Source organism: Rattus norvegicus, chromosome 3 (genome assembly GCF_036323735.1).
Source record: "Rattus norvegicus strain BN/NHsdMcwi chromosome 3, GRCr8, whole genome shotgun sequence".
NCBI lineage: Eukaryota > Metazoa > Chordata > Mammalia > Rodentia > Muridae > Rattus > Rattus norvegicus.
In genome coordinates, this window is record NC_086021.1 from 104,119,098 (window position 1) to 104,140,948 (window position 21,851).

A 21,851-nucleotide genomic window follows, 5' to 3' on the forward strand; every position below is an offset into this window, starting at 1 on the left:
TTCTTCCCTGATGTCAATGACATGAATATTTCTTCATTTGACACCAGTCATGGTGATGACCAACAGCCTGAAAGATAAGTAAACAGTAATGTAATTGTGAGTGCCAATACCCCTTTAGGAATACACTATACTCATGTGAAAAAGGTTCTGGAACAGGCACAGTCACATTCCTCCACTGTGGAAATTTCTCCAGTATCTTATTTTCTCTTCCTCCACATAGGCTCTATTATTGTCTGTTTTGTCTATTGTCTATTGTGACATAGAATAACTGACTGACTGTACTGTCAATATTTAGGGTACATGGCAAATACATGTGACACCACAGCAATCTACGTCCCAAGAATTTTCCTGTAGATATTTTTCCTGAAAACTTGCTGAGGAAGTGGATTTAATTCTTTCATCCTACTTACAGAAGTCAATATCTCATCCCAATACAGCACTACACACACTTAGAACCAAACATAACTAATTGACACAAAGGGAGATCCCACTGCGATAAATTATTTTTTAAAAATTTTTATTTAATCTTTTTTTTTACAGTTCAGATTTTATGCCCTCTTGGTCCCCCCTCTGACTGTTCCACATTCCACACCTCCTCCTCCCATCAGCTGTCTCCACAGGAGGTACCCACCCCCAACTCCCCACCCCAACAGACATCCCCAATCTTTGTGCATAGAATGTACCCATTTTCGAACCATAGATTCTCTGGTTCACTTAATAATTACTTTGTAAAATATATGTATAGAATCACATTTAAACAAAAGTCATAAAATTTCAAAGATTGTACAAATGACTTAAAATCAACTAGCAAAATTATTGGGAACCACGGTGTTACCATAGTTTTAGTAATATTTTGAAGACTCAATAGTATGATTCACTTGATATAATATCAGATTGAGATAGGCATATTCCAGTAAGCTGCAATAGATGAACTGAAGCTGTCAGGAATAAACACAGAAAAGACAATATAAACAAAACAAATATCAAATATTTAAACACCCTTCTAATCTTTTCTCTTTATTAAACCTTCTGTCACCATAATAGCATAGAATAGAAATCAAGAAATACAAATTCACAGCAGTTTCACAGAAAAACAGGGCAGACACATAGATCTCTGAGTTTTAAATTTGTTTTTCAGTTGTGTTTGCTTAGTTGTTGGAGCAATTGAAAATTGATAACAAACAACTTTTCTTTGAGGCCATCTCTTTCTTTTTCACGCAGTCAATACATATGCACTGAATGTGCACCAATGTCTGGCAGTCTGTGTAGGGGATTTAGGCTATAGTTCATCTTCATTGCTTTCAATGTCCTACTTAAATACTTGCTAGCGGATTCACTGTTTACATTCTTAATTCACTCACGTTTTATGCTTCTTTTGTGGAAGTTATAAGAAATAATCATCCAGTCCATCTTTCACTAATTTTACGGATAACAGAAATAACTTAAGACATCTTGGTTCACCCGAGTTTTATTAATAGCCTTTAGGTATCGATTATTACAAGACAGCTTTATCTACATGGTTCCTAACTTAGAATCAAATCTGTTATATAATCAATAATTCAATGTAACAACTATTTATTAAGTAGCTAGATGGAATCCAGTCTATTCTTGTGAATAAATAAATGGGATGGGCACCTAGACAAACATTGATCTTATAAATAAATTTCGTAAGTTTTAATCTTGGCTTTACTGACCACTAGGGGAAGATGAATTAGTAAAAATCGTGAGATAGAAGAGAGTTGGTTATGGTAAATAGGTTCTGGCTGGACATAATCTAAATGAATAATCTGAGTGAGGAATTCAAAGCCAAAAGAAGAAAAATATCTAAAGAGGAAATGTAGGAGGATCTAAATTGAATTGAATGCCACTATTACTGTAGTAAGAACCTTAGTAAACAGGATGGGGACAACAATGATATACAGCACCTTGGAGTGAACACCTCACACACCATGCTAAGGCATTGTTTATCAGGGATGATTTGGACCTACAGGGGGCTGTCTGGAATACTGGAAGACATTGTAGTTTTCACTTCTGGGATTGCTACTGGCATCTAGTGGGTGCATTCAGTAAAGGACCAAGTAATTTATTGTCAGGTATATTTATTTGTACACTTGTTGCCTAGTTTCTCATCTGATAATAATTTCAGTTACTTGAAGCAAAAGCTATGACTGTGAACAATTACTTTGGGAAAATATGAAAAGAAAATAACTTTGAGATAAGGAGAAACAGGCACTGATCATTTGGTGTAGTGTGAACCTGAAGAAAAAGAGAAGAGGAAGATGTGGCCTTCGGGTCACAGATGTTATAGCATTCACACAAAGGATGGTGCTCGCGATATGCGATGCAGATTTCTAACAGCTGGAGAATTCTGATTGCATAACCAGAAGAATCAAATACAGAGAAGAATTTGGGCTTTGAGACTTTGAGATCCAACTCCCTGCTTTGACTAAGCATTTTGCTAAACAAATAGTTGTTATAAAAATACAAACATAGTACTGAACAACTCTAATCCTACCACCTAATTTGTGAAACAACTAAGTCATATATATTTTATATTTTCATAAATAATCAATCTCAAAAAGTGGATATGATCTAAAGGATTCATACCCAGACAGAAGGTTCATACCAGCTATCTTGATTTTCTTTGCATCATAAGAAGGGAAGCAAACAGGGAAACCAATACCAAATTAATTTTATGTTTAGCTTTGCCAAGAGGATACTGATTGTGTGTGTATTTTTAGATGTAGATGAGGTTAACTTTTTCTAGCTAATATAAAGTTTGAGCTGTGACTGTCTCCTTAGCCTGCTCATCTATTGTAATATGCTGCTTTGGATTGTGACAATAGCTCACAGAAATTTTCTTTCATGGATTTTAAGAAAAATGATCCTAATGTTTCTATGAAGCACATTTTGCATTGATTAAGAGGCCATGCCCTTTAAAGGTCATTTGCCTTTACGGACTATATGATTTCTTATCCTCTGCTTTAAAAAAAAACTGAGTGTGGAAGAAAAAGGAAAGGAAAGGAAAAAAAACCAGTAGCTAGAACCAAATAGTGAACATTATTATCCAGTCCCGAAATGTAGAGAGAAGTCTTGCGAAGCAAATCATGGAAAGAATCTCCTTCCTGAAAGTAGCAATTTTGAGACAGCCATGTTATTTTAGGCACAAACAGCAGAGGGCATTGTTTGGTCAAACATCAAACAGGGCTGCCAAGGATAACAATAAAGGAAAAAGGAAAAAGCGGAAAATCTTCTCTACTTTCTCCATCCACAAAGCATGCATGAGCAAAGAGGCAGTGAGATGATCTTCAATTTGCTAAGTTGTTCCAGCTCTTTAGTGTATCAAGGTTCATATGACAGTAACTACAAGCCAGAAAAAGATCAACTCAGAAATGGATGAAATTCTTGCTATAGTAATGGGAATGTACCAGGGGCTGAGGGTCCATCAATAGGCTCCAGGAACAGTGGGCCTACAGTCTTAACTGTCTACACTCTGCATTCATCATGGATGCATGCTTTAATACATGAACAGTATACTTTCAGGGAACTACTACTATGTGAGTACATCTCTATTTTGATAATTAACCTTGCATCAAGACTCAATAGGCAGTAAGAGAATCATGCGTGTATCGAAGAAAATAGTTAATACTGACACTTTGATGAAATTGAAATATTTTAAAATTTTACGGGGAGTGACTAGGCATAGTAACTTACCATGACATTCTGAGTAGGTAAAAACTTCTTGATGTTACTCTCAATGATCAAATAAAATGTGACATATTGCAAGTTAGGAATCCTACTCTAAAGGGAAAAATTACATCAAGTTGAAACATTTAGAAAATTAAGAAAGGTCCATGAAGTTGAAGAAATAAAGAAGATTACAATAAAATGAAAAGAGCAAAGAATGAATTAGAAACATATTTTGCATCAGTTTACAAGAATATAAGAGAAAATAAGAATTTCAAGGAAGGGATGACAAAAACATATTTATATATTTAAAATGCACTAAACATGTTTCATGGAGGATTAGATACGACCAGCCAATTGTGAAAAGGGAGAACCTGATAAGATACTTTAGGGGTGTCCAAGTTAAAAATGAAAATGTCATGCATAAGAAGGGAAATACTTGACTATGTTTAGGTGTACTGCTAGGAGAGCAGTGTCTGGCATGGTGTGAATACAGGAAAAGAAGACAAATCAACGAAAAGTACATTTTTGCCTTGAACTACATGGTATATGTTACTAGCATTGATAGAGGGACAGAGGCAGGTTTCCGTGCATGCTATGCTATTTAGTTCATGCAGTCTTCACTGTGCCTACTTTACCATGCCTACTTATGAAAATACAGCTCACAAAAGGCCCTTTTAGTAAAGATCAACTGAATAATAGCAGTAAACTAACCCTCCAACAGAAGTCATTTCACTCCAAATCTGGCTTTTATTCCACTCAATACTGCTGTGAGAAACTAGAAATTCTCCGCCATACACTTAAATACGTTTCTAGGTTGTAAAATAACTGAGGCCGTTATTACTTGCATGCTTACTTCTCCTTTCACACAATTCACCCTGTAGATTTGAGCAGCAGAGATGATTCGTGTATGACTTCAGGATGATAATTTCTATACCATCTCAGTCCTGCCTCTGTGCAATTTATATTTCCTGTTCTTTGAGATGTTAACTAGGCTGGGTTAATTTCCAACTTCGGAACTCTGTTGTCAGGCAATCAAACTGAATATCAGCTCCATGCAATTTTAGAGTAATGTGTGGTGTACGTATTATTGAAGTCACCTTTTTCCATAAACTGGTCCCCTTCTTTCCCCTGTCTTTGTGCCTTCTCCACAAAGTCAGAAACATTTGAAAACAATGCTGTCACAGTCTCCTTTCATGCTTAAAGTTCTCAAGGTTTTTTGTCTCAAATATTTTCATTGAAATAAATCTGAACAATTATGTCAGATGTGCAGCAAACCCCAGTGGACCAAGTTACACGTCCAAATTTAACTCTTCTGCAACAGGGGTACTTGGTTAAATAACCCTTGCTTTATTCTCCAGAGCATAACATTAAATTGGTTGCTATCCCCCTCCTCCTCCTCCTCCTCCTCCTCCTCCTCCCCCTCCTCTTCCTCTTCCTCCTCCTCCTCTTCCTCCTCCTCCTTTTCCTCCTTCTATAACATTCTATCTATATTCAGTGCTTCCTCATTTAATTATATCCTAATGTCACATCTAATCACTCATCATATATTATAAAGTTATAAACAGGGCTTCTTAAAAATTCAAATGTAGAAGCAGATTATTTCTCATAAAACATACTTTCTCACATCTAAACATCATCTTAGAAGAATTTTTAGTCATTGTGCTTCAAAAACAGCTGTCTGTTGACTTCATGTGTCAAGTCCCTGAGTTGCAGCCATTTAAAACCTGTACTGTTTTCATTACACTTACCTAAGGCTGGTCTTGGGCATATTTGTCTATAAAATATTCCTTAAAATGCTCCATGTATTTGTACCCCTTCTCAAAGAGAGACAGATCAGTATGCTTGTAAAGATTGATTTAAAAATGGCGTGTAGTCTACATTAGAAAATACTGCTAAAACAAATTTGAATTGAAAAGGTGAGCTCCCTTTGGTAATTCTGTGACTTAATTTGTGCCTTTTTCTTTTCTAGCATTTTTATATTTTTGGTTGTAAGCCTAGCCTTTAACGGCTTAGCTATATCTCCAGCCCTCTAGCATTTTTAAATATGGAAAGATGTTGACAAATAATTTTTCAGCAGAAAATCTTTTTGTCATGGTGGGAATAAACTTTAGTTAGTTTCTTATAGTTAAACCAGGGTAACTGTGGTTAATATAATGAGAAGAATTCAGTATGTCAAATGTTGTAGGAAATTAGAATTTTCAACTACCTTTGTTTTTTTCTATGGTATTAATTTGATGAGATGATTGCAAGTGAGACAGACAGAGAGACAGAGAGAAAGAAAGAGAAAGACGGAGACAGATATACAGAGAAGATGGATAGATGGTAGAGATAGATAATAGATAGATAGATAGATAGATAGATATTGATAGGCTATATCAAAATATGTTTAGTTGCTTATAACCTGAAAACAAAACAAAAGAAGTAAACAAACAAAAAAACGTTATACATTCAAGGATAAGTGGTTTGATAGTATTAAAAGTGTACACAGAAAGAACCATTACTATGTCATTTAGTAGACTTGTTCATCACAACTTCAAAGAAGTTCTTTGCACTTTATGTTTTACTTTTTTTTGCTCTATCAACTTCACTGTCAGGTCTTTTTCTTTTGAACAAAATTTCTGCAACTCCAGATATCTTATTCTCTCAAATTATTCCAGAAACATAATATAGAACTAGATATCCATTTATAAATCCAATCTCACCCCATTTTGTTATTTATGAGAGGAAAAAGATTTTATATCTTCTCAGCTGCCAATTCCTTGTATTTAACCAGCTAACTTTTGTCCAATGCCAAGAATTAACTAATTTTTAACAGCAGATATCAACATGTCTATGTTTACTTAAGAAGCTAACAATATATAGCCTACACATTGGCCTGCCAAGTGTTATATGTGTGCTGTGCAAGCTAGAAATATTTTTTTGATGAATAAATGTTTAGGCTGAAGATAGGGAGTAATATTTTGAAATATGTGACAAGTATACTAAAATCAAATGTCCATGTCTATAGTCAATTGGACTGCAGCATGGTTATGACTGTTGGTTGATGTGAAGGATGTGAAGCCCATGGCTGCTATAGTGGCAGATTGGAGTGCTTAAAATGTTTTCTATGTGTCCATTTGCAGAAAACTCACGTAGACCTAACTTAAAAAGAAATCTATTCACCTGTAAACACAGCACCATCCTCCTCTAAAGGCAGATAATACAGTAATTTTTTGAGGGGTCAGTTCTATTGAATTTAATTCTCCTCAAAAAAGGAAAGAATTAGAAAATGTTGTACAAAAACCCTGTAGGTATATTGCATTTTGGTTGATGTTCAATTACAATATAAAAAAAGCCTAATTTTCACATGACAAAAATATTCTTAAAGCAACTCTGTCTCAAGAAATTAAAACAGCTGAATTCATTCCTTACTATGATAAAAGTGAAGATCATCTCAAAAATATTTGACAATGTTAATGAGTATAGCTGTAAAGATGTAGTCTTACTTCATTCAAATTGGGAAAGTAGATTGAGGAAAATTTTTCAGTGGTAACTTGGTTGCCTTTAGGACATAATAATGTAAGGGGATGGCCATAACACGTTATTGTAAAAGACTTTATAAATCTCAGAGTACAAATCCTTGTGGAAAGATTCCAGGAAAATGTTTACACATCTATACTAGGGATAATACTGAGAAGACTGTTTTGCTAGCAAGCAGGAAGCCCGGGGTTCTGTTACCAGTATCTCATAAACCTGGAATACTAGTGCTTACCTGTAATGTCAGAAGTGCGGAAGTAAAGGCAGAAAGATCAGAAGTTCTAGGTACTCTAAATAGTTAAGGATTAGTACATAGAGAATTTTAAATCATTCTGGAATACATGAGACTTTCTCAACCAATCAACTAACCACCAAAAATACTACTAATGAATCATTTGCTGAAAGGATAGTCCCAGAAAAGGAATGAGCTGCTTTGAAGACAATGAATAAGGGTTGAAAGATACAATATATGTGGCTATACTGATAAGTCATTAGCTGTTGGCTCAATAAATAGCCTATGCATATAGCAAACTAATAGAAGCAGATTCTCCCTAGCCTGTGAATTATCTAGCTATAAGTTTCTGGCCATAGCAAAAATATCACATCTAAGTCCCTTCTTGGGTAGGTCGGTGATTCCAGTAACATTTATATCACTATTGTACCTCTGGGCATAATTTGTTAGGGTTATTGTAGCTCATGGCTTTCACGGCTGTTTGAAATTGTTGACTACTTTTTGTTGTTGTAAAAATATAAAAATAAAAAATGTATTGTTGTCTTTTACCTCGTTAGGTCCAGCACCCCGGTGCCCCAATATATCTGCTAGATATCTTGGCAGAAACACATCCCCACTCCTCGGCGGCCCAGTGTCTCCTGCTGCCGCACACTTTCCTACACTCAAACTGTCACATAAAAGAACACACAACACAATAATCTTAGATCCAATAGATAAGCTATAATTGCCCACTTAAACATACAAAGCCTAGTACCAACCATCCCCTAGAACATTGATAACAACCTGTAAATACACAGAGTGAGATCTTTAGTCAGCCTCCATTGTTTTGCCACAGCTTCTCCCCTTCTCTCTCCCTCCTGTCTCTTCCTTTCTGTTCCAGTCTCCTCCTCTCCCTTCAAACTTCTCTCCCGCCCATCCTTCCTTCTCCTCCAATGATAGGCCTCCTTCTATCCTGTACCTGCCCCTCACCTGTATTTTACAAATTCAATGGGGAGAAGGTTCTGGTGAAGTCACCTGATTCATGAGTAGTGACTAGGCAGCTGTCCTTGGGGCAGTGGAATTAGCATCAAAATACAGATAACTCCAGGGCAAACCACAACAACTTTTCTCATTTAATAAGATGAACAGCACCTTCTATCCTTGAGAGCTACCCAGTAGGAATGAAGCTTCTACTTCAATACCATATTGATTTCTCCAAATTTTATGACATAATTTTATGAGGAGGTTTCATCAACCAATATGGTTTTATTACCAAGTTCTAGGTCATAATAAAAAAAATGATAGCAGTTTGTAATGTTTTGTGATCGAGGGGATTCTATTGGCAAAATACGAAAGCAAAATAATCCATTCCTGGTATGAGAGTGTCTAGTAGGGGTGTTTTACACCTATATAATAGTAAATATATTTAATTTATTTTTAAATGTGGGTTTAGATATTATATGAATCTTCTACAGAAGAAAGGTTTCCATGAGTTTTTCAGGAAGCTACAGAGCAAGTTACCCATTATTATGGTTAATCCTGCTCTCCCATTCCCCACCTTAATTAATCACTCATTTTATTTTTCCTCTTTCTCTATTGTATCCTTTCATTGTATCTCTACTCCCTTGAAAGTATCCTATTCATAGAATCTTAATAATTTCCTGATATAGACAGGTATTCCAAATGAAACATAAATACCTAAAGATACAAAGCTAGCATCCAAATAGAAATAGATAAGGACCATTTTTCTTTCTGAGTCAGATTTTCTCACATAAGGTAACTGGATTTCAGAACCATCCACTAAACAATAAATTTCATAATTTTACTTTAATATTCAATTTATAAATTTATCATATTTTATTATGCAATCTTCAGTTGATAGATATCCAAATTGTTTCCATTCATAGCTATTGTAGCTACTTCAGCAATGAACATGAATGAACAAGTTGCTCTGTAAGAATATATGGATGATTTTGTGTACTTAGGCGAATGTAGTTTAACTATTTCCTGTGCAGGATGCTTTTCTATCTTTTTGTGATCCTCCACACTAATTTCCATAGTGGTTTTACCAATTTGTATTCCCATAAACAATGAATGAGCATGCCCTTTCCTCCACAGTCATGTAAATATCTGCAAACTTTTATATTTTTCATCTTATCCATTCTGAATAGGTAAGTTGAAGTCTCAAAAGGCTCAAAGTAGTTATCATTTGTATTTCCTTGATGGCAAAAGACTTGAATATGAAAAAAAATACATTTCTCACTCATTTGCATTTCTTTTCTAAGAACTCTCCCTTTAGTTTCTTGTCCTAATTTTAGTTTTATTTTATTGACTTTTACATTAGTTTTATTTATTTTACATTTTTCACAGTTTCCCCTCGCTTCAATCTGTCCAGTACCTCCCAGACCCCTCTTTCACATTCGTGCCACCTCTCTTCCTCTTTAGAAAATGACTGGCCTCATGAATGTCAACCAGCTAGGGCATATCAAGTTGCAGTAAGACCAGGCATTTCCTCTTCTACTAAAGCTAGACAGGTAACCCAGTAAGGAAAAGGGTCCCAAAGGCACAGAAACAGGCTCAGAAACAGTTTCTGCTCCCACTGTTAAGAGTCATACAAGAACACCAAACTACACAAATGTGTCTTGGCCCAATTTCTAAGTGTGTATGTGTGTGTGTGTGTGTGTGTGTGTGAATGTGCTCAGTTTTCTGCATACCTTATATATTCTTTTCAAAATTTAATTTATTTTATGTGCGTTGATCTTTTACCTGCATGCATGCCTTTATTAAGGTATGAGGATCTAAAATCTTGTATCAAGGCACAGTTGTGAGCTGCAATGAGAGTGTTAGGAGTTGAACCCAGATCCATTGGAAGGACAGTCAGTGCTCTTAAATGCTAAGCCATTTCTCCAGTCCCATCTTGTATATTCCTGACACAAGTATTATTTTAGAAGTATAAGTAGTAAATATTTTTCTATGGTGTATGGTCTCTTCACTCAAATGATGATCTGTTTTGCTGTAAAGAAATATTTTAATTCCTCACAGTCCCATAAAGTATTCAGAGATTTCAGTGGAATAGAATTTAAAGAAAAGAACATGTTTATTGGAATGGCTTACAGGCCAAGGACCATCTAGTGCTGCAATGGCTCTCTATACCAACAGAAAGTACAAGAATCCATCAATTACTCAGTCCATGAGGCTGTATATCCAAGCTGGCCTTTAGTATGTACTAGAATATTAAAGAAGTAGGTTTTAATGTCAATGAAGAAGTAGACTTACCAATAAGAAGAAAGGCAAGTAGGCAAAGCTCAAATGCTTCTTTGTTATATTTCTTTTATTTAGGCTGTCAGTAGAAGGTATGGCCTAGATTAAAGATGCATTTTTCTATCTCAAAAGATACAGATTAAAGGTGGATCTTCCCAATTCAAAAGACTTAACTAAGAAAGATCCCTCCTAGGTGCACCCTATCACTTGACTTAGGTTATTAGTTAATGCTAGATGTTGTCAATTTGACAAGGAAGTATAGGCATCCCATCTGGCAACTACTGATCTTAATTACTGAACTATCAAGATCCAATTCAGAAAATCCTTTCACATGGTATAAATTCAATCATAATCCTCAATTTTTCTCTATTAGTCTCAAGGCGTAGTGTTTATTGAGGTCTCTGATCCATCTGGAATTGAGGTTGAGAGAAACTCCATTTAGTAGACACCAATTAGCAACCTACCACATATTAACGTTCAGAGAATAAGGGACTATGAAATATTCATCCCTAAATGAAACATCTGCATCTAAATGACCTTTTCCCAATGCTCAGAGATTATCACGAAAGAGAACCAGAAAGGTAGTAAGTGTAAGAAGTATGGAAACAGAGTTTCCCATATTTATGTTCAAGTTTATCATGAAATAGTGTTTCCCTGTGACAAAAGAGCAGTTACAAAGTTAAACTCACAGTGGTTTTAACAGCATACAATATGCCTGCATAATCCCAGGTCAGACAAAATTTCAGCATGGATGGGAGAGATATATACAAGTCTCACCCCTAGCTTAGGAGTTATGAGCAATTGATTACTTCTTTGAAAAAGAAATGTCAGTTTGCTTTAAAGGTGTGGCTCCTGTTTGACTAATTGTGCTATGTGGAGTTGCCATATACCAGCATATTTGGGAAACAGAATTTGGACAAGGTGGATGCTTGCAGCCAACCATTGGACTGAGAACAGGCTCCCCAGTGGAGGAGATCGAGAAAGGACTGAAGGAGCTGAAGGGGTTTGCAACACCATAGGAAGAACAACAATATCAAACAACTAGACCCCCCCAGTGCTCCTAGGGACTAAACCAACAAACCAAAGTGGAGCGGTCTATGGCTCCTGCAGAATAAGTTGCAGAGGATGGCCTTGTCGGGCATCAATGGGAGGAGAGGCCCTTGGTTCTTCTATGAAGGCTTGATGCCCAGTGAAGGGGAATGCCAGGGTGGGGAGGCGGGATGGAGTGGGTGAGTGGGTGAGTGGGTAAGTAGGGGAGCAGCCTCACAGAAGCAGGGGGAGGGGCAATGAGATAGGGGTTTCCAGAGGGGAAACCCAGAGAGGGGACTAACATTTGAAATGTAAATTTAAAAAAATGCAAAAAATGAAAAGAAAAAACTTAATTTACAGAATGGTGTGGTGTGTGTGTGTGTGTGTGTGTGTGTGTGTGAGAGAGAAAGAGAGAGAGAGAGAGAGGGTGGGGGGAGAGAGAGGTGCAGAGATGAAGAAAATGTATTTGAGATTCTCATTATTAATATTTCAGGTGGGCAAGTAGAAGTTCCGGTGCTCTATGATTACTGAGAATCCTTAAAGATGCATGTGCATAGTGGGATTTTTTAATTAACTCAATTCATCTATTTATTTCCTCTTTTCCAAATTTATTCTAATGTCTATGGTCAGCCTGTGTCAACACTATCTGACTGAGTTTAAACTTATTTCTCCCTTACCCACACTTATGCATACACTAGTTTATCAATGCATGGGATGCATAAGGAGAGAAGAAAGACCTATTGATGAAATCAAGGTATCCTCCAGGACATACCTAAAGGTATGGTAGGTTTATTCCAACTGCCACACAAACCATTTGTAAGTAAATGCTGTGGAATGGCATTGTAATGGATAGTGCATTGATTTAAATTGATTTCCTTTGTTCTGATAAAATCATCTTATAAAAGAGATGCTGAATCTGGGCTTTTGATGCAAAAATAACATAATTTAGATTTTAAAGTAGAAAACCTTTTATTAATAGTAGTTTATTTGATTCAATGCAAGGTCCCAAATATTTGCTATATGTTATAAATTAGATTTGAACCAAGTATAATTCATGAATCATTACTTATGATTGATTCATCAGAAACCTCATTAATTGCAATAATACAATGACCTTGAAGGGAACCAGAACAAGAAACTACAATTCAACCATGGTAAAGAGGAACAAGAGAATTATATAACCTAAAACTACCATCAATGTTCATATGCCCTTTTTTTTTTTTTTGTATATTCCTGATCATGTCAGCTAATTCTTATGGTAACACTAACCGGGAAATATTTAAACAGCCATTAAACCATAACAAAAGTATATTATTTTCTTGAAAATAAATGGATCTGATGATCATTGCACTAAACCAAAAAGCTAGAGAATTATCACATGATTTCTTTTATATTTGAATGAAAGGGGATTGTAGTCATGGTTGCTAAAGGAGAAGGCAACAGAGTCAATCTGGGAATAGCTGGACTCCGTGAGCACATAGATAGGGTGAGACAAAAATGCATGTGTGGTTCAGAAGTGGATAATTTAATCCTTTTTGCAGACTATATCAAAGGGTTTCCCTCTGCTATTTGTTACTAGATCTTGAGGTGAGTAAGGCAATAGGGTCGTAGTCATAAGGGTTCTGTCTTATTCCAGAAATGTCAAGGTCATGGAAGCAGTAATCTCTCTGTGATCAGCAAAGATCCTGAACATCAAAGTATCAAGACAGGTACAATAATTATATTAGAATGTACCACCTTATATATGAAAATATCACTCGTTATTATCTCCACTTGCAACTTGCCCGACTATGTCAGTTATGTTTGCAATAGGCACATAAGAGGGTGTCACATGGGGCCTCTCTCTTCTCTGAGGAAAAAAAAATATATGTATATGTACACTGTCTCTTTCAGTCTTCTGCAGCAGGAGAAAGATAGTGTGATCTGGATATACTGGCTCTTTTCATCTACCATTTGTCTTAGCTCATGTTAATCCTTTTACCCCAAGTACCCCTCTTTCTTTTATCCATCAAACAGATACAGAACCTAGGAAATGTGACCTTCTTTAAATGCCCCACTCCCCCATCCATTTTTTCAGCAGTGTGCTACTCTGGCAATAGGATCTGGTGCCAATATATTGTCTCATACTAATAAACATGAGTTATTTTACTCATCTATTCCCCTGATGTCTCACCATTTGAGTTCACATTTCCTTAGGGATGTGGGTTTCACTCTTCATCTTTTTATGTCTAGTACACATCAAGTGTTCTTGCTGAGACACAACAGGATTAGAAACTATGATAATAATAACAATGTCTAATATTTACTCAGCTTATACAATATGGAAAGTAGTTTTTTTAAGTTCTTTATCTGCATTAACTAGATTGCCTGAATATTCCTTGAGAAGTGCTACCATTTCCATTTTACCAGTGAGAAAAGGACGCTGAACTATAGGAAGTATAAGTAACTTGACCAATGTTGTACCTAATATAGGCTAAGTTTGTCTACTTTTAATTGGAATTCATTGAAATTCTTACTCCCACCCTCCTTTCTTTCTAAAAGATTAGTAGAAACAACAGGTTAAGAGGAGAGTTTTTGAATATATTACATACAGATATGATTTATAATCAGCCAGTTGGGTTGATGAAATATCCTTAGACATTGCTGCTTGGAAATAATGCAAGAAATAAATTATTTTATTTCCCCAAATGAATAAGAATCCATAATAATGAGGACACAAGGTAACAATACTGTTGCACATTTTTTTCTGTTATCAAACTTTACAATTATCCAAGGAACTTAACAGGTGACTCCCCCGCAACCCCCCTGCAATAGACATTAATGAGAATCAGTAGGCTACATTATAATAACGTACATATGTGAATCTCTATGGAAGCTCATGCTCATACATACAACCAAATTAGTCCACTCTCACAGAAAGCATGAATTAAGTTGTTTTTTACTCCCATCGAAGGCTACTCTCAGGGGAAGACATTTTAAATACATTAATTGTGAAACATAGGATGTGCTGATCTCTGTTCCTCACCACATTCAGGAGAGTCTGACGGCTCTGAGTACTGATTGCATACGTTAACCATATGACTTCTTGCATGATATTCTTTTTCCTATGAATCTTATTCTTCAAAGGGGAGAGACTAGTGCCCTTGTCAGAGTTTGAAATGTTACTTAGCAGTGACATTGGGATACATCATGTCCAATTGTATACCTGATAACAAGTTTAACATTTCTGTTTTTGGTTCATGGCTAGATGTAACCAATTTAATAAAATAATCAATAATAATAATAATTAATAATAATAATAATTTTAACAGGGTATCATGCAATTTATCTTTACTAGTTACCAAAAATTAATTACGTATTCCTGAATAGCATTGTTTAATAATTATGTAGCCCATGATACCTGCCATATTGGATGTATTTCATGGATGTGTCCCTTCTTAATAATTTTGATTGGAGGTTTTGGTTTTGGTTGGCTGGGTTTAGTTCCTGAATGCTATTTATATATCTCATCTGAGATGGACATGGAGCAAAAGATAAAGTCCATCACATATACCTTGGTGCATTTGGCATCTGCAAAGTTAGCAATTGATAAGCACTACACCAGTGACCTCTTCCTTAATGTTCGATTTGTCTATGACTAAACACCTGATTGTATGCAGGTGGTGAATGATTGCTAGTTTGGACTACTGAAATCTTTCTCTGTAAATTTCTCTGCAATGTATTGGCAATCTACAGACAGCTACTAAATTTGTTTACCATTAAGGCTAACACACATGTTTTTTCTGTTAATTTTTACCAACAATGGCCTAAGCTCATACATATATAAATAACAATACTCTAGGAAGACATTTAATGAAGTAATAACTCTTTTTGTTTCCATTGTTTTTCAGACTGTTTAAACTCCAGAAGGACCAACACCAGATAAATTATGAATGTTGAACAAGATGACCTTACATCCACAGCAGATAATGATAGGTCCTAGGTTTAACAGGGCCCTATTTGACCCCCTGCTTGTGGTGCTGTTGGCTCTTCAACTTCTTGTGGTGGCTGGTCTGGTTCGGGCTCAAACCTGCCCTTCAGTGTGCTCTTGTAGCAACCAGTTCAGCAAGGTGATTTGTGTTCGGAAAAACCTTCGTGAGGTTCCTGATGGCATCTCCACCAACACAAGGCTGCTGAACCTCCATGAGAACCAAATCCAGATCATTAAAGTGAACAGCTTCAAGCATTTGAGGCACTTGGAAATCCTCCAGTTGAGCAGGAACCATATTCGAACCATTGAAATCGGGGCCTTCAATGGTCTGGCGAACCTCAACACTCTGGAACTCTTTGACAATCGTCTTACCACCATCCCAAATGGAGCTTTTGTATATTTGTCTAAACTGAAGGAGCTGTGGTTGCGGAACAACCCTATTGAAAGCATCCCTTCCTATGCTTTTAACAGAATCCCTTCTTTGCGCCGCCTAGACTTAGGGGAATTGAAAAGGCTTTCATACATCTCAGAAGGTGCCTTTGAAGGTCTGTCCAACTTGAGGTATTTGAACCTTGCCATGTGCAACCTCCGGGAAATCCCTAACCTCACGCCGCTCATCAAACTAGATGAGCTAGATCTTTCTGGGAACCATTTGTCTGCAATCAGGCCTGGCTCTTTTCAGGGGTTGATGCACCTTCAAAAACTGTGGATGATACAGTCTCAGATTCAAGTGATTGAACGGAATGCCTTTGATAACCTTCAGTCACTAGTGGAGATAAACTTGGCACACAACAATCTAACATTACTGCCTCATGACCTCTTCACACCCTTGCATCATCTAGAGAGGATACACCTTCACCACAACCCATGGAATTGTAACTGTGACATCCTGTGGCTCAGCTGGTGGATAAGAGACATGGCCCCCTCCAACACGGCTTGTTGTGCCAGGTGTAACACTCCCCCCAACCTGAAAGGGAGGTACATCGGAGAGCTGGACCAGAATTACTTTACATGCTATGCTCCAGTAATTGTGGAGCCCCCTGCAGACCTCAATGTCACTGAAGGCATGGCCGCTGAGCTGAAATGTCGGGCGTCTACGTCCCTGACTTCCGTATCTTGGATTACTCCAAATGGAACTGTCATGACCCACGGGGCATACAAAGTGCGGATAGCTGTGCTCAGCGACGGTACTTTAAATTTCACAAATGTAACTGTGCAAGACACAGGCATGTACACATGTATGGTGAGTAATTCTGTTGGCAACACCACTGCTTCTGCCACCTTGAATGTTACTGCGGCAACCACTACTCCATTCTCGTACTTTTCAACTGTAACAGTAGAGACTATGGAACCTTCTCAGGATGAGGCACGGACCACAGATAACAATGTGGGCCCCACTCCAGTGATCGATTGGGAGACCACCAATGTAACCACATCTCTTACGCCACAGAGCACAAGGTCGACAGAGAAAACATTCACCATCCCAGTAACTGACATTAACAGCGGAATCCCAGGAATTGATGAAGTAATGAAAACAACAAAAATCATTATTGGGTGTTTTGTGGCCATCACTCTCATGGCTGCCGTGATGCTGGTCATTTTCTATAAGATGAGGAAACAGCACCATCGGCAAAATCACCATGCTCCAACGAGGACTGTTGAAATCATTAACGTGGATGATGAGATCACTGGGGACACGCCCATGGAAAGCCACCTGCCCATGCCTGCGATTGAGCATGAGCACCTAAACCATTATAACTCTTACAAATCTCCCTTCAACCACACAACAACAGTAAACACAATAAATTCAATACACAGTTCAGTGCATGAACCGTTATTGATCCGAATGAACTCTAAAGACAATGTACAAGAGACTCAGATATAAAACATTTACAGTTACAGAAAACAAACAATCAAAAAAGACAGTTTATTAAAAAATGACACAAATGACTGGGCTAAATCTACTGTTTCAAAAAAAGTGTCTTTACAAAAAAAAACAAAAAGAAAAGAAATTTATTTATTAAAAATTCTATTGTGATCTAAAGCAGACAAAATTATGTGTATTCCTCAGAACCTGTTTTTGCTGCACTTACTATTTTCCCACACCTCCTCCCTCCCCTCCCCGATTGCCATATTTTTCATAGATCTCAACTCCCCAAAGAACTGGTCTAGGAAATTTTGTAAGAATTCTGTTACACTTTGAGATTTTTATGGTGAATTCTAGTGGTGAGATCCAGTCTATTTTGTCTCTTTCTCTCTATATTTTTTTCATTATTTTCTTTTTCCTTCATGCCCTTATGAAGTAGTTCAATGGGGAATGCAATATTAGAAATAGATTTTTAAGAAAGAATGAGGAAAATGCAAGATCTTATATTTTTCATGTAATAACCTGTTCTGTATTTATGAGGAGGACATTCTGTGGAGAAAGAAAAAGAAGTAAGCAAACAGCAGATTAATTTACATATGAGCATCTATAAAACCCATGACTTTTAAAAAGAAAAAGAAAAAAAAACCTCTAGAATCAGAATTTGTAGTTCAAAAGCTTAAAATAAGATTATAAATAAAATATTGTTGGTTTTTCTGTACCTGGACATAGCTCATTTGTAATCTGGCTCAAATGTGAGAAACCTGGAGGTAATTAGATTCCTTGTTTTCTAAGAAAGATAACAAACACTACAGTAACCTCTAATCACAGCATTATTTCCTACATGTCTCTGCTGTTTTATTTGCTTATTACACATCAACATTCAAAGATACTAAGATATTCTTGCCTTACCTACTAGGAGGGACCCTTGTAACCTTTTGGATGGAAAGTTAACAATTTGCAAACTAAATGTAATTCAGGGAAGGAGAAAATACCAGTATGATATATTTTCTTTCTTCTAAAGAAAACTCTGCAGACCAGCTGAAATAGTACCACAAAAGACGAGTCATTCTTAATTGCTCACAGTTGAAAAGGAATTTGGAGTTCTGAGTGTTAGCAAATTTAGTTCAATTCATTGAAAATTATCACAGAGCAGAAAGGAGCTAAATGGTCACTTGGCTGATGTGAGTCCACAAATAGCAAGGCCTAGTTCCTGCCCTTGCATCGTTTCCAAGGATTTTTCTCACTGTATTACTAAGCACTAGCACTAATGTTTATAGGTAAATGATAGTGTCCTAGGCACTCTAAATTGCAAAATATTAAAATGTTATAGAAACTTACTGAATTCATGATTTCTGCCATGCTTCAGGTGGAGAGAACTTTCTTCTTCAGAAAACAGACTCCCAGGAGTTTAAGAAGCAAAAACAATGGAGTATTGTGAAATAATGGGCACATATGAACAGAAAACAAGCCTGATGAAATACATGATGACTTACCAGGACTTTCTTTAAAGGAGCTGTGGCAATCTTAGCTAAGAGGACAGAAAATTGCTTCCAAAAAGAAAAAGAATCCACTGGTTGTGAATGCTTGCATTCTCTCAATATTTTCACATACTTTGTGTATGAACTTTATCTTTCTATCTGTGGTACAATATATAGACAGAGAGACAGACAGAGAGACAGAGAGACAGACACACACAAACACACACAACTCCCCCCCACACACTTCTCACTGACCTTGAAATCTGTCCTTGCCATCAAACCCAGGAGATAACGAATGACTAAATTGAGGGAAATGCATCTCCCAGTGGATGAGCAGCTTGAACACTTGCATGTAATTCTACAGTCTAGACCTCACACCAGGTTTCGTGATCACCGGGTTTGAAAAACCAGTCATTTCTAACAGTGTAGATTAAAAAAAATAGGAGGAAGAGTTAAGAAATGGATGCAAAGACACAAAAGTCCTGTTTCGTTTTTTTGGCCACACACCCTTTGGCTATTTTCTCCTGTATCCCTTCTTCCCTTTATCACAAACCTAATTTACATTTTCTGTTACTGTTCAGTAGACATAGGCAAAGGGCAAGCATATATGGACTGTCATTCACATATATAGCATGGTGTGTGGTTGCATAGCATTCTAACAGAAACGTACACTCATACACAAACATATACATTTTAAATATTAACTAGATCTGGGACAAAGAAGGGGGATATTAATGAGTGAAGAAATGGGTGGTGCCTTCTTTTCTTAATTCTGTTCCTAGTTTTTGTTTACAAACTTCTGCCTCTTGACTCTCTCATGTTAAGCTTATGATTATTATAAGGGTACCCAAAAATGTTCAAACCATATACTATTTGTCATGGCTAAACAGTTAGACAAATTGTCCTAAATGCAATGGAATATAAAATAACCAAATAAAACAAACAATAGACGAACAGACAAACCAAAATCAGTGAGTAGAAAATCAAAACTATGAGATACCTGCGACCAGAATACTACAATAGATTGAAACAACACATTTCAGAAATAAAATACACGTATGGAAGGTTTAAATTAATTAAATTGAGTTATATATCAAATTAAATATTGTACAAGCAGTTCTTATTGCAGCTGTAAGAATTACTTATTTTAAACGAAACTGAAGTTGACTCAAAAGCTCTTCCAGTTAATATTATGCACACTGGTTCACTAATGACTTGGTGTGCTAGAGAAATACCTTGATTTTCTTGATGAGAAAAATTCTATATGATCACTTACATATTCTTGCTCCAAACAAGTTACATGATAACATGTAAAATTGTGTGTGTGTGTGTGTGTGTGTGTGTGTGTGTGTGTGCACGTGCGTGCGTGTATGTATGTGTAGGTGTGTTGGGGGGGTCATATTTTCACAGACATTTCTGAAAAAAATTATTATTTATTGTGAATCAAACTTCATTTTTGACTATGACCAACATCTCAGATGTAATGTACATACCTTGATAAAACATTGGAAGAATTTGGGTATTTCAAACACATAGAATCTATCATAACTTCAATAACTTTCATCTCCTAAATATTCTGGAATCAACTATCTTTATTTATCATACTTTATAAAGGTCACTCTATCTGGAAACAGAGACTAGTAAAGAAGAAAAATACTGCTACTCCATGATAAATTTCATCCTTAAAGTCAGAGAATCAAAAATCTGCATAATATTTAAGATACTTAGGCTAGGATAATATGAATAAAGTCATACCATGAAAGGACAAAAGAAGTGTTAGTACTCTGTACAGTGAAAAGTAATAAAGCATTTTAATCACAGGACCTAAAGAAATATTAGAGACATGTTAGATAATGACTTTAGAGTACACAACCTTTCCAAGGTGCACATTAACCAAAGTAGGAAAAAACAAACAAACAAACAAACAAACAAACAAACAACAGCGTCAAAACCAACTCCCCAGTCTGTCTTCTTTCAAAATAACCTTAATGGTATTTAAATGAATGAAAACCTTAGATAAATGTCTGCAAACACGTACTCTTAAGTATCACAATTTTTAAATATTATGTTTAGTTACTACTTGTTTCTTGTAACCATTTCAACAAGAACTCGAAGTTAATTCTCTAATTCAATATCACTGACGTAACATAGGAATGCCTAGGGTATGAGTAATTTTTCTGTAGGAAACCAATTGTTTCTTTTAAACAACAGTATGAGAATGTGCACTCTCTGAAAAGTAGTTGACCTGCTTCTCACATTATATGCATCTCATTATTTGATTAGAATATGATTTCTGCACAGTGAATACTCTTGCAGAAAAATTTTAAAAAGTCTAAAAGGTTTCCTTCCAAAACCTGAGATACCTTCTATTTCTATTACTTTAATGAGATAAAATCAGGATTGCTTTGTGCTCTCTGTTGGAGCTTGAAGCAGCTGTGACACTGTTGTTTTTCTATATTCTACCAAGATAAAGACCGAGATACATCTGGCAGTGTGAGAGACAAAAGACACTTTCTAAAATTAATATAGCATACTGTCAATCAGGACCTAAATATAGATAATGAATGAAGCATTCTCACAACGTATGCCAATTCATACCATATTATTTCTTAGGAAAAGCTGCCAAAATTTCTGAGACTTCAATCTTTCTTACCATTGAGGAATACATACAAACTATATTTCAGATTCTATAGTTCAATTTTACAGCAATTGTTCAGCAGTAGTAAAGCAACTGTTCACTTTTCTTTTTCTCAGAAAAAAGTAAAAAGAGGAGATAGATATTTTTCTGACAGAGAGACAATGACCAAAGCTATTTTGACAAAAGTTTTC

The 21,851-nt window shown here is 36.2% G+C and overlaps 1 protein-coding gene across 31 annotated transcripts in view; it reads left to right on the plus strand.

Annotated features, from left to right (window-relative positions):
* Positions 1-20,125, plus strand: part of Lrrc4c (leucine rich repeat containing 4C) — a 1,379,071-nt gene extending 1,358,946 nt beyond the window's left edge. For 22 of the 31 annotated variants that reach the window (XM_063283692.1, XM_063283695.1, XM_039104917.2 and 19 more), the window contains one exon: positions 15,598-18,262. In XM_063283692.1, coding sequence (XP_063139762.1) covers positions 15,640-17,562 — 1,923 coding nt within the window. In that variant the 5' untranslated portion in view covers positions 15,598-15,639 and the 3' untranslated portion in view covers positions 17,563-18,262. Of the gene's footprint in view, positions 1-13,343; positions 13,417-15,597 lie in introns of all 31 variants that reach the window. The other 9 variants (XM_063283688.1, XM_063283697.1, XM_063283690.1 and 6 more) reach the window with 2 other exon arrangements.
* The last annotated feature ends 1,726 nt before the right edge of the window (positions 20,126-21,851 follow it).